The 20,823-nt window shown below is 42.7% G+C and overlaps 1 protein-coding gene across 3 annotated transcripts in view; it reads left to right on the top strand.

Annotated features, from left to right (window-relative positions):
- Positions 1 to 20,823, top strand: part of FBXO25 (F-box protein 25) — a 61,468-nt gene that overhangs the window by 309 nt on the left and 40,336 nt on the right. For all 3 annotated transcript variants that reach the window (XM_002928929.4, XM_019809632.2, XM_011236878.3), the window contains exon 2: positions 6,247 to 6,387. In XM_002928929.4, coding sequence (XP_002928975.1) covers positions 6,254 to 6,387 — 134 coding nt within the window. In that variant the 5' untranslated portion in view covers positions 6,247 to 6,253. The remainder of the gene's footprint in view (positions 1 to 6,246; positions 6,388 to 20,823) is intronic.

Raw genomic sequence — 20,823 nt, 5'->3', positions numbered from 1 at the left:
CTCCGCCGCCCCGCCCCCGCGCGCCCCGAGCCCCCTTCTCCCGGGGACACCTGCCGCCTCGTTCCTGCAGTCCTCGTCCGTGCCCTTCCTGCTGCCGGATCACGGGTCTTCGTCCGGGACCCATCTGCTTCCCGACCCACGGTCCCCCAGTCCTCGTCCGGGGCTTCAGCTTCTCACTTGGTCCCTCGGTCTCCGCCCTTGGCTCCGGTGTCCTTCCCTTGCCTGGCCCTCGGTCCCCCCGTCCTCGTCCACGGTGCCAGCTTCTCAAGCCTGTCCCTCGGTCCCCAGTCCTCGTCTGTGGCTCCAGTGCCCTCCCCGTGCCTGGCCCTTGGTCCCCACTCTGTGGCTCCAGCATCTTCCCCAAACCTGGTCCTTGGTCCACATGCACGGCCTCAGCATCCTCTCCAAGCCGGCCATGGGTCCCCAGTCCTCGTCCGGGCCTCCAGTATCCTCACAGAGCCTGCTTCCCTGCACTGGCAGCTGATACCTGGGCTGTGCATCCTAATCGTCCTAAACTCCTTTTCCCCCTTCTTTATTGGATTCCACTGCTCTCTGTGAGCCTATTCAAACTCATTTTGGTGAAAACTCAAGGCATTTAAAGAATCCTTACTTTAACGTGTGAAGTCCTCTTTTCTAGGGTCTTCCAAATCTGTATCCTCCAGCCCTAACCAGAAGACACATTTTCTCATTCTTTCATAAGAATTCATACTCCTCAGATTGCATTTTCCCGACTTAGGTCCTCCTCTCCATTTCTTTGGAGCATTTGTGACCATCTTTCAGGCCTTCTCACAGGAAATCCCATTTCTGATGATCAGCCCTCAGTTCCCTGCTTCTTGATGTTCTTTTGGGATCAAGTTCCTTCGCACTTACAAGCCATATTCACGTTTGACGCTATTTATTCGGAAATCTTATAAGGGTAGAAAGCAATACTTATGGAGAGATCGAATACTTATGGAATTGGGGACCAGTCTTTCTTATTACAGAACAACAAAAGTTTTCTCAATTTATGTTGAAACATAGCAATAAGGGGAAAAGAAATTCGTTTGCTAGCTATTTTTGCTGAACACAAAACTATTACTTACGTTGTAACTTGTTATCTGGGTGTACTATGCATTGGATTAACTTTAGCTCTATACTTACTGCTTTTATTGTCTGGAACATGAACCTATTAACGGCTCCAAGTTCTAGTTACTCCTGTTTCCTGTCATCTAACTTAAACAGCAAAATACACGTAGCCTTTTAAAATGTATTAGAGTATGTTTCCTGGTATGTTTTCCCTGGCGTTTTTATTTTTTATTTATTTATTTTTTGTATTTATTTATTTATTTTTAATTTTAAATTTATTTTTTTTTAAAGTTCCATGATTTATTACTTGCGTGTAACACCCAGTGCACCATGCAATACGTGCCCTCCTTAATACCCATCACCAGCATATCCCATTCCCTCCCACCCCCCCCGTGAAGCCCTCAGTTTGTTTCCCAGAGTCCATAGTCTCTCATGGTTCCTTCCCCCTTCTGTTTACCCCCTGTTTCTTCTTCTCTTTCTTTTCCTTAGTGTTTTTATATTTAGATCAGTCATTACTTTAGACCATATCTGGTGATTTATGTAATATAAGGTAACACTTAAAAAAAAAAACACAATCTTACCTTTTCTTTTCACAGGGTGCTTACGAATTGCTGTTATAAAAATATAGTGATAGAGCATGGGCCCTGGACACTCCAGAAATGTGATTCCCAGCTCCGCCAGACGCTGTGCCTCAGTTTCTTCTATAAAATGGAGAATTAAGGCTATAAAAGGGGGTGGTAACATTTTCTGTCTTTCAGGGCAGAGTGGGGGCTGAGATAGTGCAGGTAAATTGTTCAGAAGAATGCCTAACTCAAACTAAGGTCTAGTAAGTGTGTGCTGGGATTATCATTAGCTAAGAAAGGATGCTTGTTGGAGGAAGACATTTCTTGGTTGGTTCTGCATCTCTCCTCTTGGGAGTTCCCACAGGCCAGTCGGCTCTGGGAAGCCCTGTGCTTCCACCTCCTGCCAGGTACAACAGAGATTAAGGGAGGATTTGTAAGTGTTTAGCCCCATATGCCTTCTCACTTCAGTTAGCATGAAATGTGCATGAAATTGCAAATTGTATCAGCTATTTTGAAACTGAGAGCTGCCCTTTGAGTAGTTGCTCTTACCTGCTTGATTTTGAGGAGTAAGTTTTGCTTTTATTTTTTTGAAATTTTTCTAAACAAATGTGATTTTAATTAAAACTTACGAAGTTATAGCAGTTCAGGTCTTTTAGCAGGACAGATAAACACATTTCCATAAAAAGTGATTTTATTCATCATTCCAGAAGTGCAATAATATTTCCCATCTGCAAATTTAGATGCCTCAGGTTGGGAGTATTTTTGAAAATTTGATACCAGACCTTTCAAATCGCACCTTGTCTTTTTTTTTTTTCTTGCTTTTTCCTGATGGCTTTTTGTTATTGTTTGTAATAACTCTTATTCCAGAGGCTGCCTTAGTTCGTGAACTGTACAGAATTATACTTTAAAATAAATCTTCATTGTGATCCAAAGAACATATGTCAAATCTATGGAATCCACACTTCTACAGCAAAATGAATCTTTTCATCCGTGTTGAAGATAAAAACCTTGGAAATGTCCTGTTTTTTATTTCCATGGTCCATGGAGCTGCACTTCATTCCTTCCAATCTGTATAAATACAAACAGCACCTGAACTATCAAGCTAACCATATTCATTTCTCACAGAGGTAGTTGCAAAAGAGTTGATTATCTTACTTGAAACACCAGGCTGACTCTTCACAGTGAAAACTTTGCTTTAATGTTCTAGGAGTTGCTTTCGAGGCCTGAATAGAAGTGTCTTAAGTGGTGAGTGGGCATAGTGCCTACATAGGCAAGGGCAATGTTTGTGTATCATCACATTTTAAGAAAGTTTGTTAGCTGACCTGTTGGCAGGAAGTTTGTGTTGCCTCAGTTGTACTTTCTGCCTCCGTTTTCCCACTCCATCTACCACACAGGACCTGGCAGGTTATTCTCAGATAACACTGCTCCTATTAGTACATTGTCCCAAAACTCTTAATTATTTGGGGAATAAAGTCCAAACAGCTTTGACATTCAAGTTTTCCATGATCTGGCTTCCAGTCACCTTTCCAGCCTACTTACCAACCTTCCCAAAGATTTCTCTATTTCAGCCAGCGTATTCTGTTCATTATTCTCAAAGGTGTCACATGTTTGTTTGCCCACCATTTCTGTGATTGGTATTTTTTTCCCCTTGTCCCTCCATTTACTTAAGATCTAACTGCTTTAAGGCCATGGACCTTGGAAATAAAAAACAGCCAAGATGATGCCCTGGTTTTTCTTCAGAGGTCCCAAATGATCTGCTTTTTACTCTGAATATCTTTCAGTTATTCTCTCTTTACCACTCATTCAGTACATACACATACATTTTTAAATCTCTTTTAAATATATTTACATATATTATTTGTGTGAGTTTTCTCATTTGCTGTTCTATTTTTTCAAAATTTTTTAAAATTGTAATTAACATAGTGTAATATTGGTTTCAGAAGTAGAATTCAGTGATTCATCACTTACATATAACACCCAGTGCTCATCACAAGTGCCCTCCTTAATGCCCATCCCCTATCTAGCCCACCCCCCCCCACCAAGACCCAGCAACTGCACTGCTAGGTATTTCCCAAAGAAAACAAAAATACAGATTTGAAGGCGCACCTGCATGTTTCTAGCAGCATTACCCATGATAGCCAAGCTATAGAAATAGCCCAAATGTCCCATCAACTGATGAATGGATAAAGAAGATGTGGCTGTTGTCTTTTCAGTTCTTGGACTAGATTGTACACCTTCAGGAAAGGGACACATAGTGTAATAACACGTTTGGTCTGTGTTTAACTGTCTGTCATTGGAGTAATCTCTATCTGATCTGTGTAGCAGTGTTCTGCATGGTTGCCACTTTTTTTTAAAACCTAGGTTTTTCTGAATCCACTGTATATGATACCAGGAGATACTTTGGCAACTGTGAGATGGTCCTCACAGACATTCTTCTCTCATCTGTGTTTTATGACACAAGATTACTTTTTAGGCAGCATCTTCTCTATCATAATGGTTTGCACTTGCCTTCTTTGGTAGGAGTGCATACATGCTATTGGAGACAGTTTTAGATAACGAGGAACTGACTGGTAGCAGCTTCTGCATTTTAGGGTGATTGGTAGTTTGAAACAAGTCTGCAAAATGATACAAAAATAGTGCTGAGATTTAAATAATTATTTTTAAGTATCTTCTAAAATAAGAATTTGAAGGAATATGTGACTGTTAAAGATGTTCTCACTGGGAAGCCGAGTTTCATTAAGGAAGCGAGCACTTAGAGTTGATTCGGGAATACTGTTGAAGACTTAGAATTTCCTTCTAATTTTTTTTTTTTTGTCTCTTCTAAGCCATTATAAAAGTCTACTTAATAGCCTGTTTTTTGTTAGTTATAATAAATATAGTTGGGAGTTTATATTTGAAAACTTCTATCTCTCAGGTACTCTGTTAGAAGTACTCCACATTAGCGAAATGCTCCAAGTCTATTTTGGATATGAGATTAATATAACACATTATTGAAACTATTTTTGGTTGAGTTATCCGCTACCTTTTTGTGGCTAAATCCAATATATACTTTTCAATTCTTACTGTACTAGCTTGTTAATAGTATTTTCCTTTCTGTCATTCCTTTCCTAAAATATGTTCTTCTCTTGACTTCCTACTCCCTTCCCCCTACCTCTTTGGCCTTCCTTTTCAGTTCCCTTTCTTGGCTCCAATTTTTCTGCTTGTCTCTCAGATGTCCTTGTCTCTTACAGTTTTTCCCTTGGCTCTATCTGTTCTCTCTTGTGATATCATTCCTGTGGCTTCGGTTACTACCTGAATGCTGATGAGTTTCCTGTCCTGTTCTCTAGCCTTCCTCTCTCTTCTGAGTGATGGATCTGTATATGCATTCATTCATGTTTATCAAGCTCCCTTGTGTGCTCCCATCACCCACTGATACTCCTGTTTAATTGTCTGGGGTGATGCTAAGCAGTATGTTTTCTAAAAGCTTCCAAGACTGTAATGTTAATGCACAGCAAGGGTTGAGAACCACTGAGCGAGAGGAAGGTCACTCCAGGCAGTGGAAGAGCTAATATTTGAGGTCTTCCTCTCACCAAATTATAAGGTTTATAAAAGAAATAATATCTGTGTCATCGTTTTTTAAGGTCATAATTTTTACACCTGGATTCTTACACGTGGATTCCATCGATAGTGCCTATCGCCGTGGGTTCATATCAAATCTAACAGGCCTGTCCAAAACTGAAATCAACATCTCGTAGGTGCTAGAAGCTAAACCTGGCTATCTTTGGTTTCCCCTCACATATCCAGCCATTCTGGCGTATTGGTCCTGCCCCGTGGGCCTTTTCTGGGATAGCTGAGCACATGGCAGCTGGCTCCCTTGGGGTCTGTGAGAGAGCCAGACAGACAGCATGCAAGACGGAAGTCCTTAACTGCTCTTGGACTCTGCCTCCTGAATGCTTCTAGAATCTCTCTCCTCCAGCACAGCCACACTCCAACCTTCTGGTGGCCATTGTTCGGTAGCTGTCGGTCCTAATTCCCTCCCTCCAGTGTCACCCCTGCCCTGGCCAGCTCCAGCTTCCATCCTCACACTGTGACCCCGAGGCTTTTGTAAAGCTTGAATCTCATTCAGTCCTTTACCTCCTGAAATTCCTTTCTGGGCCCCTTGCTGCCCTCAGAGGAAAGTCCAGTCCTTTGACTTGATCGCTTCCCATTCTCACTTCTCACCACCCCCTATGCCCGCTCTCACATGGTAAGCTTCAGCCAAACTGAAGAATGTGCAGTGCTGAACAGGAATATGTTTCGTGTTACATTGCTTCTAATTTCTGCGTTTTCTCTCTTTGGTGAAATACTCCCTGTTCTTCCTCATTCTCTGACTCCTGCTGCCTCTTCAGGTACGAGCTGAGATGGTACCTCTGGTAAGCTTGTCCTGACAGATGCAGTATCCGGTTAGTAAATCCACCACTGCCTATCCTGTCTTACCATTTTAGTACAACGAAGGTGCTGTGTCACCACCAGGGTCTCGTGAGCGTTTAGAGTATACGTAGGCATTTAAATATTAAGAACTTTGTTCTTTAAAATTAATGAATAAATGTTCTAAATGAAAGGCAATTTGCTAATTGCACATAAATGACTTCTTTTATAGGAGAACTATGCCATTTTTGGGTCAGGACTGGAGATCTCCTGGATGGAGCTGGATTAAGACAGAAGATGGCTGGAAGAGGTGTGAATCCTGGAGTCGGGACATGGAAAGTGAGAATAACCCGTGTACTATCAGTCACAGCATGTAAGTTACAGCCATGCAGAGCCCCGTCCTTTTCCTGCTTCACATGTATGGTGAAGTCCCCACAGAGTGCCATAACTTGTCATTGGCTGAGTTTGCCCACACGCAACGCTGATGAGAAGCCACACGTTATTTAGCTGAAGACTGAGCCTAGTAGATGGTCTAGAACCTTCCCATAGGTGCTACTTTCTTCTACTGAAGACATTTAATCCTTCCAATAATCTGAGAAAAAGGGATTACATTAACCCCACATTATAGCTGAGGAACCTCAGGCTATCAGGATATGGTTTTGGCTTCATATGTCCAAGACCTGCACTAGACAAATGCAATTTTCTCTCTTGGAAGCCTGAGCTGGTATAGTGACTTTGCTCCGGGGTGGAAGGACATTCTGTGCAGTTGCTGTGCTCTCCCAGGAGCGTAGCCTCCTCTGCACAGCCCGAGGTGGAGTGTGGCCCACGGCACCTGCGTCCTGGTCAGTAGGGTAGGAGAGGAGGGTGCGTGGATCGCACTTGCTCACAGCTCATCGGCTAGAGCAGTGGATGCAGAGGAGGCTGGGGTTTTCTCTGTGCTGCGTAGCCACACATCCAGGTGACAGAGATTGCACAAACACAGAAGCACCGTGTGATAACTGGCGGTCTGTATCACAAGTGGCACTTGAACATTTGGAGGATTGGGAAGATCTCAGGCCCTTTTCCTTCAGAGTATTACAGGTCTAATAGGTAATTTCACTCTGTGTTTTTATTTGGCATTTACATAATTACCAACTGTGTTTTTAACTGATGGGTTATCTGATTTTATTTTCTTTTTTTTAATCATTTTATTATTTTTTTCATCATGATAAGTATACTTTTCAACCCCCATCACCTGTTTCCCCGTTCCCCTGCCATCTCTGGTGACCAGCAGTGTCTCTGTAGTTAAAAGTCTGTTGCTGGATTTGTCTCTCTCTCTCTCTTTTTAAATCCCCCCTTTGCTCATTTCTTTTGTTTCTTAAATTCCACATATAAGTGAAATCTTATGGTATTTGTCTTTCTCTGACTAATACCGCTTAGCATAGTACCCTCTAGCTCCATCCACATAATTGCAAATGGGAAGATTTCATTTTTTTTTTATGGCTGAGTAATATTCCATTGTATATGTAAACCGTGTCTTCTTTATCCATTCGTCTGTTGAAGGGCATCTCGGCTCCTTCCACAGTTTGGCTGTGGTGGACATTGCTGCTATGAACATTGGGATGCAGGGGCCCCTTTGCATCCCCCGTTTGTATCACTGCATTTGTATCTTTGGGGTAAATACCTAGTAGTGCAATTGCTGGATCGTAGGATAGCTCTGTTTTTAACTTCTTGAGGAACCTCCCTACTGTTTTCCAGAGTGGCTGGACCATCTTGCACTCCCACCAGGAGTGTAAGAGGGTTCCCCTTTCTCCACATCCTCAGCAACATCTGTTGTTTCTTGGGTTGTTAATTTTTGCCATTCTGACTGGTGTGAGGTGGTATCTCATTGTGGTTTTGATTTGTATTTCCCTGATGCTGAGTGATGTTGAGCATCTTTTCATGTGTCTCTTGGCCATTTGTATGTCTTCTCTGGAGAAATGTCTGTTCATTCTGCCCATTTAAAAAAAAAAAAGACTTATTTATTTATTTTAGCAAGCATGCGAGTGCTTGTGTGGGGTGGGGGCAGAGGGAGAGAGTCTCATGCAGACTCCCTGGTGAGCTTGAAGCCCAGCATGTGGCTCGATCCCACAATCCTGAGATCACGATCTGAGCTGAAACCAAGAGTCAAGACACGAAACTGACTGCACCACCCAGGCGCCCCATCCTGCTCATTTTTTAGTTGGATCATTTGTTTTTTGGGTGTTGAGTTTCATAAGTTCTTTATGGATTTTGGATACCAGCCCTTTATCTGATATGTCATTTATAAATATCTTCTCCCATCTGTAGGCTGCCTTTTAGTTTTGCTGATTGTTTCCTTCTCTGTACAAATGCTTTTTATTTTGGTGTAGTCCCAATAGTTTATTTTTGCTTCAGGCCATCTGATTTTCTGACAGAAATTTAGTAGCTTTAGACTAGAGATTGGTTTTTGCAGTATTTGAAGCAGAAATTAATTTATATTTGGGATTATAGTAAAGATAACATGTTATATTTATTGAATTTATATTGTGGTATTTCTCTGCCATTCTGAATTTTATTCAATATTTATGGCTGTAAATTTTATATAAGATTGGTAATTATATATGTTACTAGTATTAGATAATGTTACATGGCTGTGAATTTTCCAAGTTGCTTTTTGTCTTACAGTTTTCATAGCAGATTATTTACATTTGAACTTGGTTGAATACATCTAGAAGTGTTTGGGGTTTTCATGGACTCCTGATGATGACTGAATTGTGGAGGCTCCTGCATCCAGCATTCTAGAATGGCTCATCAGGCTGTGGCTGTCAGACTGAGAAAGCTGTAACACAGGAAATGGTGCTGCCGCTGCCGCCCCACCTACACTAAGGAATTTGCATGTTTGTGGGTTTTTTCCTCATGTATTTTTTCCCCTCATCCCACACATTTTAAACATCTAAGAATTAAATGTCTTCTATATACACGTAGAATTAGAGAATATAGTCACGACCCATTTTTTTTGCATTATAAACTCCATGTATGCCTATCTCCCTTCCCCCCACCCCCCAAACTCTCCCCTCACCCACCCCCATTCAAACTGCTTTCAGAGTCCTTTGAAGTAGTAAGCTTTGCTCATAGGTGCTTCTGCGCGTGTAGTGAAAAATGCCCGGGTGCCCTTACTGACCCGGCAATCTTATAGCAACCTCGGGCTGCCCACCAGTGGGTGAAGCCAATGGAGAATTAGTCAACACTCCATCCTTTACGATGTGTGGTTGCCTTGAAAACCTACTAGCCTCTTTTTCCCCACTCTACCTTTTTTCTTCGTCTTTCTCCTCTTTTGTCTTCTTTCTACAAAAGTGCATACCCAGGCCTCTGGGGAGAGGCCACGGATGACCCACAGTTGCAGCGAATGTCTGATATTTTTCTTTCCCTGGAAAAAAAAGCAATTTAATTTTGAACCTAAAATTTGATAAAGAAAATAAAACCATAGGTAGCCACCATTTCAAATTGATGTGTAAAATGACCTTCTCGTCCCCTGAATGTCTTTGAGAAATAGCACTCCCAATTCTTTGGTTTACGGTAGGCTTTCTAAAACTAGGAAAATTGTAAAAACCATTTAGGCAATCAAGATTCTAACCAACTTTGTTAATTTTTTTTTTTTTTTTTGTAATGGGCATGAAAATAGAAGACCTTTAAATATCCCTCTGTTCTCTTTTTGCCTCATTTAGGATTAAAAGTTTGGAGGAAATAGGTAAGAAATCACACAGTTCGTCATGGTCAGTTGGATAGCCAATCCATTCACACTTTGAATCCTGATTAAGTTGCTTTCTGAAGCAGCATTCATGATCTTATGGAGGTTAATGATGATGGAGCAAATAAATATTAACCCCTATTTTGCGTGCTTCGTTCTTCATGTGAAAGATGTGTAGAGTTACCACGTCTTGTACTGCAGAGCACAGTGTGATATATGGGGGATCCATCTTGCACCCCTTCTGAAGAGGTTTGCTCACTAAGCTGTGGATTCCTGATACAGGGTAGATCCTCTGGGCTACAGGTTGACGAGTGGACAACCAGTTCGGGATTCTAGCAGACACAGACTGGTGAGGGATGGTGAGTGCGTGTCCATCGCAGCGTCCATGCAGCCAGTTGGCGGGGAGGGGCAGAATCAGCAAGAGAGTGGCTAATGGACTGGACAAGGAGAAGGGCAACCCCCAAGTAGATCTTGAAGTTTTGCCTTGGGGAGAGTCATACTTAATAATAATCTGGCTTGATCTCTTCATCAGGGCGTGATTTGCACACAGTTTTGTGTCTGATGTCAGATCTTCTATGATTTTTGCAAAGGGAGGGCACTGAAGAGCAGCGTCTGGATACTGTGTGTCTTTGAGAATTTGTAGCCTTTCCCATCAGATTGCACTGTTAGTAACTCCAGGCTCGGAGGAGGCTGTAGACGGAAGGCAGTTCTTGCCCTGGGAGGCTGAAGTGTGCTCAGCTCTGCCTTAATGGTGACATTTCTAGGGTTTTCTCCCTTTGTGGTTAGTTTATTAAACCTTTTCATTGTGTTGTTTTTATTGACCTCTCCTTATCCACTGTTTCCAATCCAAGTTTGAGTATTCTTTTAAAGATTTATTTATTTATTTGAGAAAGAGAGCACAAGTAGAGGCAGAGGGAGAGAGAGAAGCAGACTCTGTGCTGAGCGCAGAGCCCAATATGGGGCTTGAACTCCCCACCCTGAGATCATGACTGGAGCTGAAATCAAGAGTCAGACGCGTTCCGACTGCACCACCCAGGCACCCCCCAAGTTTGAGTATTTTAAGGCTCATTTTGGTCATTTGGTTCTCAGTGGGCGGAGCAATGGAATGCATTGTAAATTCGGGGCTCCACAGAAAGTATCGTCAACTCTAATAGTTCCTAGGATATCCGGAGGTAGTTGAATTCTTTAAAAAGCATTTTTTTTTTTTAAAGATTTTATTTATTTACTTGACAGAGACAGCCAGCGAGAGAGGGAACACAAGCAGGGGGAGTGGGAGAGGAAGAAGCAGGCTCATAGCGGAAGAGCCTGATGTGGGGCTCGATCCCATAATGCCGGGATCACGCCCTGAGCTGAAGGCAGACGCTTAACTGCTGTGCCACCCAGGCACCCCTAAAAAGCATTTTTAAGCTGTGGGTCTCCCCAAGGAAAAAGGAAAGAGGCTATATTTTTTATTCCCTTACGAGAATGCAGAACGGGTCATTGATCACGATGATGGGGAGGACTCTTGCAGTCGTCTGGCCCTTGAAGTAAGAGCTGGCTCTCTCAGCCACAGTGCCTAGGTGAGGAGGCGTTCCCATGCCCCTTTATTTAGTCGGAGAAGCACCCCTGTCATTTTGGTGTTTTTCCCTGAGGATCTTTATTGGGACAGCCTTCCTTAGGTTGTTTCTTCAGTGACTGGAAAGAAAAATGTAAGTATAAGTGACATAGAAAGTGAGCTCCAGCCTCAGACTCAGCAGTGAGTGTTTTGGGCAGTATTTGTTGTTACTGCTTTTTTTGAGTAATGATTTCATGGTGGGTTGTGAATGCCTGTCTCTGACTTTGTTTTTGTATTGCATTTTTTGTCAGTTATAAAGCAAGAAAAACACCGTTGTGTACTACGTAATATGAAAAACCAGAGTTCTTGGGGCGCCTGGGTGGCACAGCGGTTAGGCGTCTGCCTTAGGCTCGGCATGATCCCGGCATTATGGGATCGAGCCCCACATCAGGCTCCTCCGCTGTGAGCCTGCTTCTTCCTCTCCCACTCCCCGTGCTTGTGTTCCCTCTCTCGCTGGCTGTCTCTATCTCTGTCGAATAAATAAATAAAATCTTTAAAAAAAAAAAGAAAGAAAAACCAGAGTTCTTTTTTGTAGCTCACATCCTATTCTGCATAGGTAACTAGCTCTGTCGCTGCTGTGTTTTGTCGGGATGTCCAAGGGCATTGGCGACGTTTTCTGCAGCCGAGACTGCTTATCACCAGAATGATTGCAGTGTCTGTCCGGCTCACTCATACAGCCTGGCCACTCAAGGCTGGACCCCTCATTCCTGGGTCTTCTTCTCTTCTCCATCGGAGGACTGTCCCCATGGTCCAAAACCGTGAATGGCGGCATCCCAGTCTTGAAACACAGGTTTCTACTGACCTGTTTTCCCGTCCTGCCCACGTTCTCCCCTCGCGTCTCTGTGTCCAGCTTATAGTCCATGACCCGTTGTTTCAGTGATGCTTTTGCCAATACCCTAAACTTCCATTCTGTTCTTTTCTTCTTCTTTTTTAAATAGACCCACTTAGATTCTTAACCCTAGATGAACTGACCCATGAGCAGCTATGCAATGGAAGAGGGAGAAGTCCCACCGGGGAACACACGGGGCTACTATGAATTCACTCCTTCCTTCCTCCCTTCCTCTCACCAGCTCAGTCAATCCATTGCTCGCTCCCTAGTTATTCACTTGCGCTCATTTCCTCATTCTTTTTTTTTTTTTTTAAGATTTTATTTATTTATTTGACAGAGATAGAGACAGCCAGCGAGAGAGGGAACACAGCAGGGGGAGTGGGAGAGGAAGAAGCAGGCTCACAGCAGAGGAACCTGATGTGGGGCTCGATCCCATAACACCGGGATCATGCCCTGAGCCGAAGGCAGATGCTTAACCGCTGTGCCACCCAGGCGCCCCTCATTTCCTCGTTCTAACACTGCTTCGGGAGACTGGTGCTTACTGACCATTTGCTCCGTGCCCAGTGGGCCCCAGCGCTGCCTGGCAGATCCAGCCTTGTGAGGGCTCCAGCAGAGCTCCTTCCTTCTCTGCCTTCTGAGCTTGCACTGCCCCAGGGAATCGGAAGACAGCAGGCTTGCTCTCAGAATCCTGAAGCTTTGTTCCTTCATCAAGCACACTGAAGGTGCCGGAATCAGAGACTTTGTATTAACTCCCTCATTGCGAGCAGAACGTGTGTCAGACCTCCTAGCCCCAGCGCTCACAACTTGGCTGGACACCTCACCGTGAGGGCTGGGGAGTGACTTGCCTGTAGACAGGAAGGACGCCGCTATCATGTCTCCTCCAGAAAAGAGCTGCTTGGGAACAGTGGGCCTGAGTCTTCCTCTGCCCCTTGGACTCATGGATGGATCCCTCCGTGAGCCAGACCCGAGAGGTTCCAAGGTCTTATTTCACCTGCTGTTGTACCCACTTGGTACACGAGGTGTTTGCCACACTGGGATGCAGCAGAACATGGAGACCCGAAACCCAGGCCCCGAGATGGAGCTTTTATTCTAGTGTGACAGACAGAAGTGGATGAAATGAGTACAGTGTGTGGTTTGTTCCATGTAACGAGTGCTGCGAGGGGGAAAAGCCCATGTGGAAGGCAAGAATGTTGAGGGAGAGGAGGGGGTACACAGAACTGTGGAAGGGGGGGCTCCCTGAGGAAGGGGTCTGTTGACAGGGGGCTCCCTGGGGACAGTAGGACACCAGATGCTGGAGTGAGCCAGGGCCAGTCACGTGGATGCTGTTCCTATGCTGTGGTGACGTGGGCTTCTCTCCAAGGGCAGGGGGGGGCAGTCACAGGTGTTCCACAGAGGGGAGATTAGTTCAGGTCAGGCTTTTACAGGCTCCTTCTGCCCACTGTGTTAGAAGTGGGCTGCAGGGGCACCTGGGTGGCTCAGTGGGTTGGGCGTCTGCCTTCGGCTTGGGTTGTGATCCTGGGGTCCTGGGATCGAGCCCCGCATCAGGCTCCCTGCTTGGCCAGAAGCCTGCTTCTCCCTCTCCCTCTCCCCCTGCTTGTGTTTCTTCTCTCGCTGTGTCTCTCTCTGTCAAATAAATAAATAAAATCTTAAAAAAAAAAAAGTGGGCTGCAGATAGACAAGGGCAGAGAAGAGGCTCTCAGTAATCCCCACCAGAGAGGTGACCGTGGCGTGAGGAGGATGGAGGTGTTGGGCGGGGTGACAAGGTGCAGGTTCTGGGGGAGGTGATCCCCACAAAATAGGCGGTCGTCGCATGGGAAGGATGGAGGTGTTGGGGGGGAGGATGGAGGTGTTGGGGGGGAGGTGACAAGGTGCAGGTTCTGGGTGTGTGTTGTAGCTAGAGCTCCCAGGGCTGGCTGAGAGATTGAGCAAATGGGTGTGCTGGCAGAGAGAAGGTGAACAGGGAGCACTGGGGGAACGGGGTTCTCCTCTTATTCCCATGTGCACAAGACTCGGCGGAGTTGGTGCCCAAGGCTGGGGTTCCCAGGGTGCAGGGCGGGTGCATCCTGCATGTTCCAGTGAGGTAGTCTCCATTCATGCTCCTGCTATCAACGTGTGTTCATCGGACTTTGCACGTCACTCTTTCTTGCTGCTGTTCATTTCCTGGAAGTAGTTCCACGTCAGTGCGTGTGGACTTAACCTCATTTTTTATTTTTATTTTTATTTTTATTTTTATTTTATTTTATTTTATTTTATTATATTATGTTAATCACCATACAGTACATCCCCAGATTCCGATGTAAAGTTTGATGCTTCATTAGTTGCGTATAACACCCAGTGCACCATGCAATACGTGCCCTCCTTACTACCCATCACCAGTCTATCCCATTCCCCCACCCCCTCCCCTCTGAAGTCTTCAGTTTGTTTCTCATAGTCCATAGTCTCTCATGTTTCATTCCCCCTTCTGATTACCCCCCTTTTCTTTATCCCTTTCTTCCCCTACCGATCCTCCTAGTTCTTATGTTCCATAGATGAGAGAAATCATATGATAATTGTCTTTCTCTGCTTGACTTATTTCACTTAGCATTATCTCCTCCAGTGCCGTCCATGTTGCAGCAAATGTTGAGAATTCGTTCTTTCTGATAGCTGAGTAATATTCCATTGTATATATGGACCACAGCTTCTTAATCCAGTCATCTGTTGAAGGGCATCTCGGCTCCTTCCATGATTTGGCTATTGTGGACAATGCAGCTATGAACATTGGGGTGCATATGGCCCTTCTCTTTACTACGTCTGTATCTTTGGGGTAAACACCCAGTAGTGCAATGGCTGGGTCATAGGGTAGTTCAATTTTTAACTTTTTAAGGGACCTCCACACTGTTTTCCAGAGTGGCTGTACCAACTTGCATTCCCACCAACAATGTAGGAGGGATCCCCTTTCTCCACATCCTCTCCAACAATTGTTGTTTCTTGCCTTGTCTATCTTTGCCATTCTAACTGGCGTAAGGTGGTATCTCAGTGTGGTTTTGATTTGAATTTCCCTGATGGCTAATGATTTTGAACATTTTTTCATGTGTCTGTTAGCCATTTGTATGTCTTCATTGGAAAAGTGTCTGTTCATATCTTCTGCCCATTTTATGATTTGTTTATTTGTTTCTCGTGTATTGAGTTTGAGAAGTTCTTTGTAGATCTTGGATACCAGGTCCTTTATCTGTGGTGTCCTTTGCAAATATATTCTCCCATTCTGTGGGCTGTCTCTTAGTTTTTTTGACTGTTTGCTTGGCTGTGCGGAAGCTCTTTATCCTGATAAATTAACCTCATTTTTTGTTGTCTAGATCGATAACTTATTTATCCAAGTCTCGCTGACCTGATTTTGTTTCCCATTGTTGCAGTTGAGGTGCACTGACATGTAATATTAGAGAAGTCTTGGGCGTGCAGCATAATTGGATATTTGTACACAGTGTGAAATGACCACCATAGTCTAGGGAACGTGGTCACCATGCATACTTACACATTGTTTCTTGCGATGAGAACATCTAAGAATTTCTCTGCCAGCAGCTTGCAAATGTGCAGGTGGCATCCTTAACTCTAGGTACCACGCCAGACCTGACATTCCTCAGGACTTACTTTATAACTGGAAGTTGGTGACATTTGACCCCCAGTACTCATTTTGTACATTCCCCGCCTACCGACTCTGGCGACCAGCAGTCAGTGATCTCTCTGGTCTCATATCTGTGAGCTTCACTTGTCATGTTTAGATCCCATATGTAAGTGAGATCATCTGGTGTTTGTCCTGCATCTGACTGATTTCGCTCAGCATAATGCCCTCAGGGTGCACCTGTGTTGTTGCAAATGCCAAGATTTCATGATTTTTTGTGGCTGGATAGTATTCTAGTATATATACATTTGCCCCATCTTCTTTATCTGTGTATCCATTGATGGACACTTAGGTTGTTTCCATGTCTTTGTTACTGTGAATAATGCTGCAGTGAACAGGGGGGTGCAGGTGTAATTTCAAGGTAGTGTTTTCATCTTGATAGATAAATACCCAGAAGAGGTATTACCACACATGGTAGTTCTGTTTTTATCTTTTTGAGGAACCTCCATACTGTTTTCCAGAGTGGCTGTACCAGCTTGCATTCCCACCAACAGTGTAAGAGGGTTCCCCTTTCTCCACATCCTTGCCAACACCTATTATTTCTTGTGTTCTTGATTTTAGCCGTTCTGACATGTGTAAGGGGGTATCTCATTGTATTTTTAAAAAATTTTTAAATCTCATTGTGGTTTTGATATACATTTCTGATAATTATGATCACCTTTTCATATACTTGTTGTCCATTTGTATGTCTCCTTTGGAAAAATATCTATTCAGATCTTCTGCCCATTTTTAAATTGGATAGTAAAATGTTGAGTTTAAAATTCTTCATATATTTTGGATATTCTGTGTCAGGTATATGATTTGCGCATATTTTCTCCCATTCACTAGGTTGCCTTTTCATGTTGTGAATGGTTTCCTTTGCTGTGCAGAAGCTTTTTAGTTTGATGTGTCCCACCTGTTTTTTTGCTTTTGTTGCCTTTGCTTTTGGTGTCAGATTAAAATAAATCATCTCTAAGACGAATGAATGTCAAGGAGCTAACCCCCTACATTTCCTTCTGGGAGTTTATAGTTTCAGGTCTTCTGTCGAACTCTTTAATCCATTTCACCTTAATTTGGTGGGTATGCGAGGTAGTGGTCCGGTATCATTCTTTTGCATGAAGCTGTCCAATTTTCCTGGCACCATTTATTAAAGAGCCTGTCCTTTCCCCACTCTTGGCTTCATTGACCACATACGTGAGGGTTTATTTCTGCATGCTCTAGTCTGTTGATTTCTGTGTCTGTTTTTATGCCAGTACTGTACTGTTTCGATGATTACAGCTTTGTGATAAATTTTGAAATCAGGGAGTGTGACCTCTCCAGCTTTGCTCTCCTTTCTGGAGATTGCTTTGGCAATTCACGATCTTTCGTGGTTCCATAAACACGTTAGGATTGTTCTATTTCTGTGAAATATGCTTTCGGAATTTTGATAGGGATGGCACCAGATCTGTAGATTGCTTTGGGTAGTGTTGACATGTTAACAACATTAGTTCTTCCAGTCCATGAAAACTGAGTATCTTTCCATGTATTTGTGTCTCCTTCAGGTTTTTTTTTTTTATCAGTGTCTTACAGTTTTCAGTGTATATATGTTTGACCTCCTTGATTAAATTTATTCCTAGGTATTTTATTCTCTTTTGGTGCCATTATAATTGGGATTGTTTTCTTAATTTCTCTTTCAGTAGCATGTTATTAGCATGTAGAAACATGACAGATTTTTGTATGTTGATTTTGAATCCTGTGATTTTACTGAATTCATTTATTGTAATAATTGGTGGAGGTTTTAGGGTTTTCTTTTTTCTCTCTCTCTTTTTTTTAAAGATTTTATTTATTTATTTGACAGAGAGAGACAGTGAGAGAGGGAACACAAGCAGGGGGAGTGGGAGAGGGAGAAGCAGGCTTCCGGCCAAGCAGGGAGCCTGATGCAGGGCTTGATCCCAGGACTCTAGGATTATGACCTGAGCCGAAGGCAGACGCTTAACGGCTGAGCCACCCAGGTGCCGCTAGGGTTTTCTATATATAGTATCATGTCATCTGTAAATAATGACCATTTTACTTCTAACTTTCCAATTTGGATGCCTTCTGATTTTCTTGCCAAGTTGCTCAGGCCAGGACTTTCAGCTGTGTTGAGTCAAAGTGGCAGAAGTGGGCATCCTTCTGTTTTTTCTGATCTCAGAGGGGAAGCTTTCAGCTCTTCACCATTGAGTGTGATGGTAGCTGTGGGCTTGTCATTACGGCCTCTGTTATGTTGACGTATATTCACCTAGACCCACCTTGTTGAGAGTTTTTGTCATACGTGGATGTTGAATTTTGTCAGATGCTTTCTCTGCTTCTATGAGATCATCGGGTAACTTTTATCCTTTATTTGTTACTGTCGCGTATCACATCGACTTGTGTGTGTTGAGCCATCCTTGCATCCCTGGAATAAATCCTACTGGATCATGGTGTATGTCTCTGATGAGTATTGAATTCAGTTTGGTAAGATTTTATTGAGGATTTTGTAGCTATGGGTATGGGACACTGGCTTGTGCTTCTTTTCCTGTGGTGTGCTTGCTTGTGTGGTGTGGTGTCGGGGTAACACTGGCTTTGTAGACTGCGTTTGGAGCTGTTCCTCAGCTTTTATTTTTTGGAGGAATTTGAGGAGGATTGGTATTCACTCTACTTTGAATGTTTGGTAGAATTTACCAGTGAAGCTGTCTGGTCTTGGGCTTTTGTTTTTTGGAGGTTTTGATTATTGATTCAGTCTCCTCACTAGTAATTAATCAGTTCAGATTTTCTCTCTCTTCATGACTCAGTCTTGGTACATTGTGTGTTTCTAGGAATTTATGCATTTTTTCTAGATTGTCCAATTTGTTGGTGTTTAACTGTTCATAATAGTCTCTTAGGATCCTGTGTATTTTGGTGGGATGAGTTGTGACATCTCTTTCATTTCTGAAATTATTTGGGTCTTCTCTCTCTTTCATATTCGTGAGTCTAGCTAAAGATCTGTCAATTTTATCTGTTCAAGGAACCAGTTCTTGGTGTCATTGATCTCTTCTATTGTCTGTTAGTCTCTGTATCATTTATTTCTGCTCTTATCTGTGTTATTTCTTTTCTTCTACTAACTTCAGGCTTCATTTGTTCCTCTTTTTTCTAGTTCCTTCAGATGTAATGTTAGGTTGGTTATTTGAGATTTTTCTTATTTCTTGATGTAGGCGTTTATCACTATGAATTCCCTTTTAAAACTGCTTTTGCTGGGGCGCCTGGGTGGCACAGCGGTTAAAGCATCTGCCTTCGGCTCGGGGCGTGGTCCTGGCGTTATGGGATTGAGCCCCACATCAGGCTCCTCTTGTGGGCCTGCTTCTTCCTCTCCCACTCCCCCTGCTTGTGTTCCCTCTCTCGCTGGCTGTCTCTATCTCTGTCAAATAAATAAATAAAATCTTTAAAAAAAACACACAAAAAAACACACAAAAAAACAAAAAACTGCTTTTGCTGCGTCCCATAAATTTTGGTATGCTTGTGTTCCCCCTGCTTGTGTTCCCTCTCTCGCTGGCTGTCTCTATCTCTGTCAAATAAATAAATAAAATCTTTAAAAAAAACACACAAAAAAACACACAAAAAAACAAAAAACTGCTTTTGCTGCGTCCCATAAATTTTGGTATGCTTGTGTTCCCCCTGCTTGTGTTCCCTCTCTCGCTGGCTGTCTCTATCTCTGTCAAATAAATAAATAAAATCTTTAAAAAAAACACACAAAAAAACACACAAAAAAACAAAAAACTGCTTTTGCTGCGTCCCATAAATTTTGGTATGCTTGTGTTCCCCCTGCTTGTGTTCCCTCTCTCGCTGGCTGTCTCTATCTCTGTCAAATAAATAAATAAAATCTTTAAAAAAAACACACAAAAAAACACACAAAAAAACAAAAAACTGCTTTTGCTGCGTCCCATAAATTTTGGTATGCTTGTGTTCCCCCTGCTTGTGTTCCCTCTCTCGCTGGCTGTCTCTATCTCTGTCAAATAAATAAATAAAATCTTTAAAAAAAACACACAAAAAAACACACAAAAAAACAAAAAACTGCTTTTGCTGCGTCCCATAAATTTTGGTATGCTTGTGTTCCCCCTGCTTGTGTTCCCTCTCTCGCTGGCTGTCTCTATCTCTGTCAAATAAATAAATAAAATCTTTAAAAAAAACACACAAAAAAACACACAAAAAAACAAAAAACTGCTTTTGCTGCGTCCCATAAATTTTGGTATGCTGTATTTCCATTTTCATTTGTCTCAAGGTATTTTTAACTTTCTCTTTTGGTTTCTTTTCTGACCCATTGTTTGTTCAGTAGATGTGTTTAATCATCACATGTATATGAATTTTCCAGCTTTCCTTTTGCATTTGTCCTCTAGTTTCATACATGTTTATCTCTCTTTTTTCTTTATTTCTAACATCATATCATTGTTCATCTCTGTATCACTTTGCATACCTCTTTAAATATTTATTAAGTCTGAATTCTTATTGGAATTGTGCATATTAAGTCTTAGTATTGCCGAATTGCTCTCCACAATTTTGTGGCAGTTTATACTCTGAATAGTAATTTACAAAAATTTTCATCACCTTACACTTCATACACTTCATCCAAAGTGCTGTGTACATTTGTGCAGGTTACGCACTGCACAAGGGGGCTGCTAGAGGGACGAAAGAATCACTGATATCCAGCCTTGTGTTCCACAGAGGCTTACATGTGCACAGAGGAGGGGACACTTACTCCTCATGTGAATGCGCTGTCACCTCACCATGCTTTTCATGTGCACTAAGTGTTTGTGGGTTATTTCTTGGTGGCTTTGTCTTTATTGTTACTTGATTCTTTTTGATCTTTAACAGTTTGGTAGGGGAAAAACTTACTATAAATTTTATTTCTTTGTTACCAAGAGTGAGTTTTGAAGAAATTTTTTAAAGAAATTACTTTTGCCCTATTTATTATTAATAAATAAATTACATTTATTAATTGAAAAGATAAGAGTAGTTCATTTACCAGATACTAGAATGGTCATAGTTTGCATTGTG

This window comes from Ailuropoda melanoleuca, chromosome X (assembly GCF_002007445.2).
Source record: "Ailuropoda melanoleuca isolate Jingjing chromosome X, ASM200744v2, whole genome shotgun sequence".
NCBI classification, from domain to species: Eukaryota; Metazoa; Chordata; class Mammalia; order Carnivora; family Ursidae; genus Ailuropoda; species Ailuropoda melanoleuca.
The sequence above is the reverse complement of the archived record's forward strand: the minus strand, read 5'-3'. Positions and strand labels throughout refer to the sequence as shown.